This window comes from Eptatretus burgeri, chromosome 2, assembly GCF_056783735.1.
Source record: "Eptatretus burgeri isolate ZD-2024b chromosome 2, Ebu_testis_v1, whole genome shotgun sequence".
NCBI lineage: Eukaryota > Metazoa > Chordata > Myxini > Myxiniformes > Myxinidae > Eptatretus > Eptatretus burgeri.
Genome location: NC_140962.1, coordinates 120,455,647 through 120,468,000, shown reverse-complemented (window position 1 = coordinate 120,468,000; position 12,354 = coordinate 120,455,647). Strand labels below are relative to the sequence as shown.

At 41.4% G+C, this 12,354-nt stretch overlaps 2 protein-coding genes across 4 annotated transcripts in view; one reads left to right on the top strand and one right to left on the bottom strand.

Annotated features, from left to right (window-relative positions):
* Window positions 1-184, top strand: part of LOC147032950 (protein Hook homolog 3-like) — an 87,619-nt gene extending 87,435 nt beyond the window's left edge. The window contains exon 22 of the mRNA XM_085871018.1: window positions 1-184. This exon is cut by the window's left edge and continues 1,210 nt beyond it. The gene's annotated coding sequence lies outside the window, so the exon portion shown is untranslated.
* Window positions 1-12,354, bottom strand: part of RIC1 (RIC1 partner of RAB6A GEF complex) — a 115,499-nt gene that overhangs the window by 541 nt on the left and 102,604 nt on the right. For all 3 annotated transcript variants that reach the window (XM_085871015.1, XM_085871016.1, XM_085871017.1), the window contains exon 27: window positions 1-1,382. This exon is cut by the window's left edge and continues 541 nt beyond it. In XM_085871015.1, the coding sequence (XP_085727141.1) occupies window positions 1,094-1,382 (289 nt within the window). In that variant the 3' untranslated portion in view covers window positions 1-1,093. The remainder of the gene's footprint in view (window positions 1,383-12,354) is intronic.

Here is a 12,354-nt window from a genome sequence, read left to right as displayed (position 1 = left end):
GTTGGGTTAAACTTCAAATTCCTTTAAACCTACTTGATGGGATTTGAGCAAAATGTGCAAATTAAATTTGCCATTTCAAAAAGTATTTTTGAAAAAAATAATAACAAAACAAAAAGCTTTGTCCCCCACCCCCCTTCCAATTGGCCCGTGTCTCATAAAATGTGGAGAAAAAAAAAAGAAGAAAGAGACGAATGAGCGACTGATAACTGTTCACGAGGGAAAGCAATGTTTTTCTTGCAATTTGAATGTACACCCAACAGCTTAACAAATTTGCAATTCATATTAAAAGGCAAAAACGAGTTGTATGGAGCTGGATGGATTTCAAGTTGAAATTCTTGAGCGATTGTTTATTTATTTCGTTGTGCTTATAAGTTTGATGGAGGAAAGATGAGAATACAAATTGTTACAATTTGTGACTAACCGCATTTTGGTTTCCTCTCCAAGCCCCTTTCCATTTGTGTACCTTCTGATTATACCCATCACCGCAGGAAAGTTTAAAAACATGTTGGACCGTTTTGTGAACATACCTGATTTCCCACAATGCATTGAATTCAAATCGAGGTTGGAGAGCATGTTGATCGTACTTCAAACTCAAAGAGCACTCACGGTAGCCCTCGAAGCCCAACTGTTGGAAACGCCAGACGAGTTTTGCAAAATGGCATATTTATGGGGCAAGGGGGTGAGATGGTATGATGTGCAGCACGAGCATAAGGGGAAAGGGCCGTGGCATCTTTGGCAAAGAAAATGTATGAGATGAAAATCTAAAGCGGATCAAGTCAACCACGGAAAGGCAGAAATGGCTCGAGGAAGAGCTGACTTCACAAAGATGAAAGATGACCAAGAAAACTATCGACTTGGCTCAGGATTTCAAAAACCTGTCTTAAAAATGCCACACGGCCCCATTGTTTTGTCACACTGCTACTTGCAGCAGGAATTTCCAAAGTTACAGGGCAGTAAAGTACAAATTTGGTTTACTACACTTTACCACTACTGTGTGGCAAACATGAAATGTGTAATACACGTGGTAATATGTATTGCAGAAGAGTTCAAGTGTTTTTTTTTAAGTCAATGTCATTGTCCAACCACATCCTGATCATGAGATGTGGCAGCCATGTGTGTCAGGTTCCCAGCCATAGTTGTCATCTGTAGTTTTTGCTTCTTTTTTGGGCTCTTCACTCAATTTTTCCAGGTGTTCCATTTCAGGATTTCGGCTTCTATAGGCAACCGGATTAGTGTCCCATTCCACGGTAGGCTGAGGGTCCACACACACAGCTGGGCCAGCAACCGACATGGGTGATGTGTGTGGAACAAGGGCGTTGGCTGCAGAGTACAGGAAATGCAAATCTGAACGGATGAGCATGAAGAAAGCCTTGTAGCCTGGGCTGCAACACAAGATGAAGAGGAGGAAGAAATGGCACCAACAATCTACTTCATGAAGCAAACGATGCTACCTCATTCACGAGAAAAAGAGTGGTCTCCAGACACCGAGCAATCGGTAAATGTTTTTACAGGCAATGGAACATGAAAATGTAATCTTACCCACAAATAACTGCACAAGTGATGAAATTTGCCAACTTGGGAAAAGACTTTAAATACCATCAACTACTTGCTGCATTAGTTAAATGGAAATGCACACTCTCATGCATAGCTCGTGCTGACAAGAAATAAAGCTGCCAGCACTCACAGAAAACCTTGACACAATAGTGAGGCAACTTAGCTAAATATAGCATAACAATTGTGCATTTTGTGAGGAAAGCACCAAATTTGGCACACGAGTCGCCTATCATGTTATGAACAGATTTGGATATTGGGCCATCTCAAATTCAGCCGCTGATGGTTGTGGCAGCCATTTTCCACTGCCATCAAAAATTTTGAGATGGCCCAATATCCAAATCTGTTCATAATATGATAGGCGACTCGTGTGCCAAATTTGGTGCTTTCCTCACAAAATGCACAATTGTTATGCTAAGTTGCCCCACTACAAAGCAATATAGTATTCTCGGAACAGAAAATTTCATTCACCTTGCATCTTGTCGTCCAATCGGGCTTCAATGCTTGCCAAACTTGTGGCAATTGAGTCACCATATTCAGCACATGATACAAAAATGAAACAAAACGTGAATTTACAATATAAATTCGAAATTAGAGGTTTATTGTAGATTTTAATATGGAGACTGGGAAGCAGTCAGATCACTGATATTTGCAGGTAGTGGTGCCAGTAGAACAGAAGACATTTGTTGTTGAGGCAACACTAACTGGAACGGCACTCAGACGTCGCAACGTCAACAGAAATGCCTCCACTCACATTATTACATCATTATACATGCTCCAAGTTTGACTTAAAGAGCAGGTTGCGGGTCACCAAACACGTTCTGAAAATTTATCAATATGATTATATGTGCATTAAATAGTTTGATGCAAACTATTGTGGTTGCTTAACTATTGGGAAAATTAATGAAATTTGACTCCAAAGTTGTTACCAAGCTGGCACACGTCGAATACGCTATGGGTAAGTTTGCATACGTTAAGAGCACGCTGGCATATGTCGTAGTTTTCTGGCATACGTCGTCATACGCCGAGAAATTTTCAGCATGTTGAAAATTTATCGACATACTCGACGTATGACACACGTTCCGCATACGCTGGCATAAGTTGTAGGCACGTTACGCGATCGTTGACACACGTTACTTGTATGTTACTCATAAGTCGAAACACGTCAAGGTAATGGTTAGCGTGAGTGTTCCAGGCTCCCTGGTTGTTTTTTTTTTTTCTTCGGTATGACGGTGATATTGACACTTCGATTTCTAGTGCGGTTATGATTTAAATCGTTGAGCGGCAGCCTATTAATTATATTATAACCGCACTAGAAATCGAAGTGTCAACATCACCGTCATACCGAAGAAAAAAAAAAAAAACAGGGAGTCTGGAACACTGACGCAAACCATTACCTTGACGTGTTTAGACTTATGAGTAATGTGTGTCGACGTGTGTCAACGATAGCGTAACGTGCCGACAACACATTACTCATAGGTTAGAAATAAGTTTCGGGTATGCTAACCATTATCTCGACGTGTTTCGACTTGAGTAACTTACAAGTAACGTGTGTTGACGTGTGTCAACGATCGCGTAACATGCCTACAACTTATGGCCAGCATTATGCAGAACGTGTGAGTCATACGCTGGCATATGTCGAAAAATTTCAAGCATGGAAAATTTGTCGAACACCTCAGTGTACTACGACGTATGCCAGCGTGCTCTTAACGTGTACAAATTTACCCATAACGTATTCGACGTGTTCCAGCGTTTTAGCCAAATTTTGCATACGTCAGGCATACGCTGACTAAATCGTCAAGGTGTGACAGGGCCTTTAGATCGGAATGAAAACACTCAATTTCATCGCCGCTGAAATCACTCTCTGATTCGCACCTCGCCATTGTTCACACGCTATTTACGAATGTTCACGAAGTTTTCAGAGAACATGACGTCATAGCATCTTCGGTAAATTCTGGTCTGTTTTTCGATCACTGACAAAAGTTTTGACTTTAAAGTTAATTTTAGCATATTTTAAGTTTCAAATGTAAGAAAATAATTCCCAACGATTATTAATGTGATTACAACCTTCGAATCACGCGAAGTCATCAGCGACCCAAAACCTGCTCTTTAAATCCCTGAACCCAAATTCAAAATATTAAATAATTCTGGCTGAAAGACAATGTGGTCAATCAGGTTGAAATTTATTACATATATTCCCCATGATGACTCGATCATTGTGACGTATCACGTCACTTGATGAAGTGGTTCAAGAGAATTTTTTTTTCAAGATTTTCGATTTCAATTGTCATCATGCCAGTTAGCTTGGTGTGGGTACCTCTCTCACCTGTCATGGCATTTCAGCAAAAATATTTGCTGTTCTTCCTCCACTCCAATCAGTTCTTCTGACTATGTGCTTGTCAAAGTAAACATCTCTTTGGCTGTTATTAGAGAACCACCTCAGCACCGTCGAGTCTGGCATGTCACTCAGGCTGACTGGTAGGGTCTCCAAGCAGCCATCAAATTTCTAGACTGGTCTCCCATCGTGACTTTCTCCAACATCAACTCATCCTGGGAATTCCTTCAAAAAAACTCTCATGCACAGATTTATCCCCTCTTATCTTCAGTTGTCCTCCACTTCCTCGCGCCCATGGTTCACTGAAGCTTGTGGCGAGGCAGTTGTCCTGAAATAACTTGCCTTTGCTTCATGGAAAGCAAACCCCACTGAGGGTAATCCCAGTTCCTTTCATAAAGCTCAGAACAAGTGTGTATCTTCCATCAGGAGAGCCAGAAAACAACATCTTTCGAATCTCAAGTCTGAACTCTCAAACATCTCTCCCTCCTCAAAATCCTGGTGGTGTCTAATCAAATCTGTTTCTGGTGCATGTTCCCCCTCCACTCCCTCCCTTACCTCAAATGGCCGCACTGCTGATACCGCATGTGAAAAAGCTGAATGCCTAAACTCGGTGTTTGCATCGAAGTCTTGTGTCCATAACCCATCACTATCTCTACACACTTTACCCAGTTGCACCCAACTGTCCCTGGACTCTGTGTCCTTTTCTTCTGACAATGTGGAGAGCTTGCTGTCAAACGTCACCTTAGATTCTGCAACTGGTCCAGATGGCATGAGCCCACGTGTCCGAAAAACCTGCTCCTCTGCTCGTGCTCACCCTCTCTCTGTTCTATTCACCCTCTCATTTGCTATAGGTCATCTGTCATCTGCTTGGAAATCAGTAAACATCACCGCCCTGCACAAAAAAGGTGCAAAAACAGATCCCTGTAACTACAGACCAATCAGCCTTCTCCCAATCATCAGCAAGGTTATGGAATCCATCATAACTTCAGAGATGAAATCCTTCCTCTTCTCCAATGGCTTGATTTCTGATCATCAATTTGGTTTCAGACCGTCACTTTAGCCTGGACTTGCTGCTTCTGCTCTCCCAACAATGGATGGAAGTCCTCAATGCCGGACATGAAATCAGAGCCATAACCCTGGACATATCACGTGCTTTTGACACAGTCTGGCACCCTGTCCTGCTCACCAAACTCTCTTCCTATGGTATCCAAGGCCATCTGCACTCATGGCTCGCAGATTTCCTCTCCTGTCGCAGTCACCGTGTGGCCCTAAATGGAGTTCTCTCATCCCCTCTTCCTGTCCAAGTTGTAATTCCTCAAGGTAGCGTTCTGGGCCCTGTTCTTTTTCTGGTTTTCATCAATGATCTCTCCGATTCTCTGGAAATCCTCTATCTCTTTACTGATGATTCCATCGGTCATCCCTCAGACCGGCAAGCAGCAGCTTCTTCACTCACTGCAGATCTGGATAAAATCACAAACTGGTCCAACACGTGGAACATGTCTTTCAATCCGGACAAATCTCACAGTCTCTCCGAAAGGACCATTTAGAAAACCCCCCATCCACTTTCTCAACAATCCTCTGGAGGAAGTCCTTTCTTTCAAGCTTCTGTGTCTCACTATCTGCCATGACCTTTCCTGGGAAAGCCACATTTCAGACCTCGCCTCCAAAGCCAGTCGCCGACTGGGAATCGTCCATCGTGCAAAGTCCTTCCTCGGCCCACCTGAGCTCCTGACCACTTACAAAGCTTTCGTCCGTAGCCTGATGGAGTACTGCTCTCCCCTCTGGGCTGGTGCTCCTGCCTCCCACCTTTCTCAGCTTCATGCTGTGGAAACCAAATCATTTCGGACTATTGGCATCTCCTGCGATGAGGCTGAGTCTTTGGGCCTCTCACTCTCTCCCCGCAGGCTGGTCGGTGGTCTTTCTGTCTTCTACCATCTCCTCTCTGGTATCGCCCCTCCTGCTTTGTCTGCGATACGTCCCCAAGCATGGTGATAACTCCGTCACTTTGCTCTGTACAAAGTGAATGTACAAATGTATTTAGATCTAGTTTAGAAAATAGAATGATCAATATACATTTGTACATTACTGTCTTCTACCGTCTCCTCTCCTGTCTAGCCCCCCCTGCTCTGTCTGCCATATGTCCCCCCACCCCCCATATTTCTGCAGGGTACTCAAGGTCCGCCAACAACCCCCTTCTGGTAAAACTAACAAAATCAAGAATCACTGCTCACCTTCACTCTTTCAGTCCTCTTTTTTTTTTCCCGCCTTTGGAATAAACTCCCTCACTCTCTTCAATCCCATTCTTCCCGCCAGACCTTCAAAACAGCTGTTCACCACCACCTATCTTCCCCCACCCAAAACCTCGATCTTTTCTACCCCCGTTAATCCACCCCAAACCCCCTCCTTCAAATTTCCTGCTTTCCTTCCTGAAAGTCCCTGTAATGTTCATCTTGTATTCTCCGTGTACCCAGCCCCATTCCTCTCCCTTTCACAGATCTCCTAATGTCTCTGCTCACCACCGTTTTGTCCTCCCCTCTCCCGCCCCTCTTGTCTCATGCGCACCCTTGCTGTGCGTTGTGTGTTAGCTCTTATACGAGCCTCGACAATGTTTACAAAAAAAAATCCAATATGGCTGCCAGACTGTGACAATTATTAGTGCACCACATGGCTACACTAACGAGGCTCCCAAGCATGTACCACACAAGCGTCAAAAGCAGTTAATATATAAAGTCGATTTATTTATGTAATCCTAGCCACCTGGGTTTAATTGATTTGGCGAGAGCTGATTGGTTGTCCCCTCCATTCACAGGTGAGAAATGTGTGTGTGTATGTATGTATATATATATATATATATATATATATATATATATATATATATATATATATATATATATATATATATATATATATATATATATATATATATATATATATATATATATATATATATATATATATATATATATATATATATATATATATATATATATATATATATATATATATATATATATATATATATATATATATATATATATATATATATATATATATATATATATATATATATATATATATATATATATATATATATATATATATATATATATATATATATATATATATATATATATATATATATATATATATATATATATATATATATATATATATATATATATATATATATATATATATATATATATCTTTGCAAATTCAACCAAAGCTTAACTGAATTACCATTTATGAAAAGCAAAAAAAAAAAAAATTCCATTTGTTTAAGGAATATGTTATGGCTGCGAGCAATAAATTGTATTCCCTGAAATTAACAAGTGATTTCAATGTGGGGATTCCAATTTGGACATCAAAAAGTTCAAGAACCATAAAAATAAGTTAATTCAGGTGCTCGAGAGTTGGAAGTCCAGGCTGTGGAAAGACTTCAGAAAATTTTTGTGAGAGTTCCCTTCAAAGGAGGAACTTCGACACGGGACGATGCCATGAGGTCCATCCAGGCCTGCGCTATTACCAACCTATTATAGTTGTTTGTCCGTGCTCTATTCTTTTGAATGCTGAGTGTCAAGCAAGAAAGCATCACGTAGCATTTTTGAAGTGATAATTTGATAACCTTAAAAAAAAAAAAGTCAAATTTTCAACCAGGATATCGTTCGTACTGCTCTCAAAAGGTTTAAATTGCAGGTCTCAGAAAATATGACTAACAAACTAAAACATGTAGTAATCGTACTATAATATTTCCAAGCACGAGAAAATTAACTCCAACGCAATAATATTCACTCATTCCAAAACGCCAATAATGGTGAGAGCGCCTGCTCAGAGTCTGGGAGGCCAGCGGATTGACTCAGATTCCGGCTGAGTCATATCAAAGATTATGGTATGTGCTATTTCATACCTTGACGCTCAGCATTTATAGGATAGAGCACAGACAGATTCCACAGGTGGTCAAGAGCGAGGAAGGAATACCTTCTTAATTCAGTATGAAGACAAAAAACAAAAAGCCAACAAGATGGCATGACATCCATAGTGCTTTGGGAAGTGATCCAAGTTCCCCCAACCTCGACCGCTCTGTCTGAAGTTAAGTTTGGTGTTGTTCCATGTCTATGGTATTTATCTGTGTGCACCATTTACATTGCAGTTCTTCACAAACCTGAGAGACTGCAAAAGTAAAATAAATAAAGTAGAATGGCACTCGGTGGAACGAGTGCATACCTCAGGCAGGCCGATTAGTTTATATTTCGTGTCACACCGATCGGTTGAATCTGCATCCGGACGTGAACCCAAATCTAACCGGTTTGTTCTTGTCACCTACACGACGCATCCAGCAAATTTTTTTTCAGAACTCGTCCACAACTTTTTGAGATATCGTGCTAAATATCGTTATCGCCCCATCACTCAATGGTGAGGAATCACTTAAATTCTCGGATCCAGATTCGGATCTTCACCAAAATTGAATTAATTCTTCCTTGCTACATATCCAACCGGACCACCAAGTTTCGTCCGAATCCGGCCGTAAATTTTTTGAGATATTTTGTTCACAACAAACAAAGACAGACAGGGGTGAAAACATCACCTCCATCGACCTTCGGTGGTGCCTGGTGGAGGTAATTATAGTATCCCAATCCAGATCTTCACCAAAATCGAATCAATTTGTCCATGTGGCACAACCAACCTGTTGTCCACCCAGTTTCGTTCAAATCTGTCCATAACTTGAGATATCCTGCTCACGGCCAGACAGTTCTTCCCGTCCCCATTTAGGGATATTGGGCAGACAGTGGTGAAAACGTAACCACCGTGTACCTTCGGTTCCGGAGGTAATAAACTCAGTTGGGTGAATGAGAGGAAAACATCAAATCGGTGATGATTCCGATGGCGGCCGAGGGGAAAAAAACAATTCAGTTGGCAAGAGAACAAATCCAGATCGGAGAGAGCGCTCGACACCAAAATTACATTCATTAAGCTCAGCCACCTTTGTTGTAGGAAAGCTTCTTCTTGTTGTTAAGTGCTCATGTTACATGCTCAAAAGGAAATCCAAAGAAATTTACAAGCAATCAGAGACAACACAAAGTAAAAAGTTGACATAATATCGCCGCTAATGGATAATCGTCTGTAGCATTATCTCGGAAACTGGGCAAGCTTTTTGAATTCTGTTTGCGGGAATCGAACAGGCATTCGCAGAGATGAATTACCGCACATATGATACATCACTATGACGTCGTATCAATTTTTATGTCATTCCTATTTTTTGTTTCATTTGTTTCACAGCCTTCAGTTTTCATCGAAACTTCCTGAAACTTGGCATATATATGTAAAAATACGCTGTGCAGACAGTAACCATCTCCGATTTTGGAAATTCCTCCTAGAAAAAAAAGTTATGACGTCAAAATGTCTCCGCTAATGGAAATCGCCTAAAAAATATCTCCGAAACTAGGCAAGCTTTTTGAATTCTGTTTGCGGGAATCGAACAGGGCATTAGCAGAGATGAATTACCGCACATCACTGATGTCAAATCAATTTTTATGATGTCATTCCTATTTTTTGTTTCACAACCCAGAGTTTTCATCGGATCTTCGTGAAACTTGCCATGTATATGCAGAAAGCCCACGCGCAGGCAGTAACCATCTCCGATTTTGGAAATTCCTCCTAGAAAAAAAAGTTATGACGTCAAAATGTCTCCGCTAATGGAAATCGCCTAAAAAATATCTCCGAAACTAGGCAAGCTTTTTGAATTCTGTTTGCGGGAATCGAACAGGGCATTAGCAGAGATGAATTACCGCACATCACTGATGTCAAATCAATTTTTATGATGTCATTCCTATTTTTTGTTTCACAACCCAGAGTTTTCATCGGATCTTCGTGAAACTTGCCATGTATATGCAGAAAGCCCACGCGCAGGCAGTAACCATCTCCGATTTTGGAAATTCTTCCGAGAAAAAAAAGTTGACGCCATAATATCGCCGCTAATGGAAATCGCCTATACCATTATCTCCGAAACTAGGCAAGCTGTTTGAATTTTGTTTGTGGGAATCAAGCCGGCCATTAGCACAGATAATTTATCGCAAACATGATACATTACAATGACGTCAAATTCGTTTTTATGACGTCATCATTAAGAGGACGAGGATCTTTGCTCATTTGAGCTTGTTAACTTATTTTTTTCTTTCTACTATATTTTATAATTAATTTGTTCGTAGAAGGAAAGTGAGGAATGAGGAGGAAGACGACGAGGAGAGCTGACATGGCGACAGTAAGGAAGGATCCATACTACGTGGAATGCAAATGATTAACAGAATCAGAAATGTCCAAAGTGGTACGGGAACTCGGAGTACAACGATAAACACAAAGGATGTCGCCAAAGTTCAGGTTTTGGGTTGAGGGAGGAGGGTAGCAAGCAAAGAAGGGAAATGGAAAAGAGAGGAACTACTCAAGAATGTGAGGCCAACTGAAAAAATAATTTAAAAAAGACACAAATAAGTTGCAAATGTCATGTTACTAACAATGTGTGCCACTTGAAGACAACACAATGTTTACGAATGTAAAAAAAAAACAAATCGTTGCAATAAGACTCAAAATAATCATCCGTTCCCGTATCTTTGGTTGAGCAAAGAGGAACTCGTTTCCTTTTCCGGTTGCTCAACACACAGACAAGTCCTGCTTGCCTCTTCCCAAGCCTGGTCTACTGGTCACATCATTTTGAACCTTCTTGTTGAAACTTCGATTTTACATTGTCAAAACTTGTACGTCACAAATGGGAAGATAACAGGCATGGCAACATTCTTTCACACGTGAACAACGAAGCCAACAATGCGAGTGACATGAATGTATTGAATGCCGCCACTGAAAGATATTTTCATCCAAACACTTAATTTTAAAGTGGATGTATTTGTGAAGAATATGAAAGACAAAATGTTCTGTCAAACATGCACTTGTCAGAGACAAATGCAAACAGACGAGAACGTACAATTTGACTGACGCAAATGAGTCGATGGATGTGCCTCCGCCCAGGTTAAATGTCAACCCATTGTTACGTTTGATCAGAGAGAGAGAGAGAGAGAGAGAGAGAGTGACAGAGAGAGAGAGAGAGAGAGAGAGAGAGAGAGAGAGAGAGAGAGAGAGAGAGAGAGAGAGAGAGAGAGAGAGAGAGAGAGAGAGAGAGAGAGAGAACGAGAACGAGAACGAGAACGAGAACGAGAACGAGAACGAGAACGAGAACGAGAACGAGAACGAGAACGAGAACGAGAACGAGAACGAGAACGAGAACGAGAACGAGAACGAGAACGAGAACGAGAACGAGAACGAGAACGAGAACGAGAACGAGAACGAGAACGAGAACGAGAACGAGAACGAGAACGAGAACGAGAACGTCAGAGGCTTGTAACTCGAGTTATGGTCTGCAAGAATGATTTTGAAAGGGCACATGACCTTTAACCTATGGTACCCAAAATTGAAACGGTTCATCTTTATATTTCAGTCTCCAGTTTGTCCAAGTTTGGTTGAAATCCCTTCAGTGGTTCACAAGTTAAAGTGGTAACAAAAAAACTGGTGACGGACAGAAGCACGCACACACGGACAACCCAAAAACATCATGCCTCCGGCCCTCAGTTGCAGAAGCATAAAGGCAAAGAAAGAGCTCCATCCGTGACAAATACTGTTTTAGACGATAGGACACTTGTTTTTCCTGAAATCCATAAGCAGTAAAAGCAATTACTTTATCCATATGGGTGGGGATGCTCACAGCAAATGTGACAGCCAAACCGACAGGGCCATTTTTCATTTCAAAATTGAAAAAGATTCATCGTGACAAAACGCCACTTGGCAGTTCCACGAGATTGCCAGATGTTGTCAACTCTAACATGTCAGTCGAATCTTTGCTTTGGAAAATGCACGCGTTATAATTTGATATAAACCGAGAGCTGCTGTAGGACCAGGACGATGGCGAGAGCAATGAAGATCAGATACCGTACTTCACAACGCTGTTGCTCCACTTCTCAGATATATTGAACAGACTGAAGCAACAGCAATATTTCAAATTCACAAGAAGGTACAACCAATGCTTTGACTGCCTTTGTCCCCAAATTTACCTCAACGGTAAATCAGTGGCTCCCTGACAAAGAAATGTTTGATTCAGCTGTTCCAACTTACAGGTGAATGCAAAATTCCTGTCAAAGGTATCTTTCACACTCGTAATATGTTATTATGCCTGGTGTTGTCTTCATGGTTCGGGTGGTGGGCTTGGGATCCTAGGATCCTGAGTTCAAATCGCCCTCGGCTGTTGAATTAATACCAGGTGGGGTTAACTCGGCCTGTCATCCTTCCGAGGTCGGCAAAATGAGTGCCAGCTTGCTGGTGTTCTGTGTCGGAGTGGTGACCCGTCCAGTATCGTGCCAAATAGCCAAGGAGACTGCTAAGGCAGCAGCAACGCTCTGCACAGAGTATGGTCCCAATGGATGGATGGA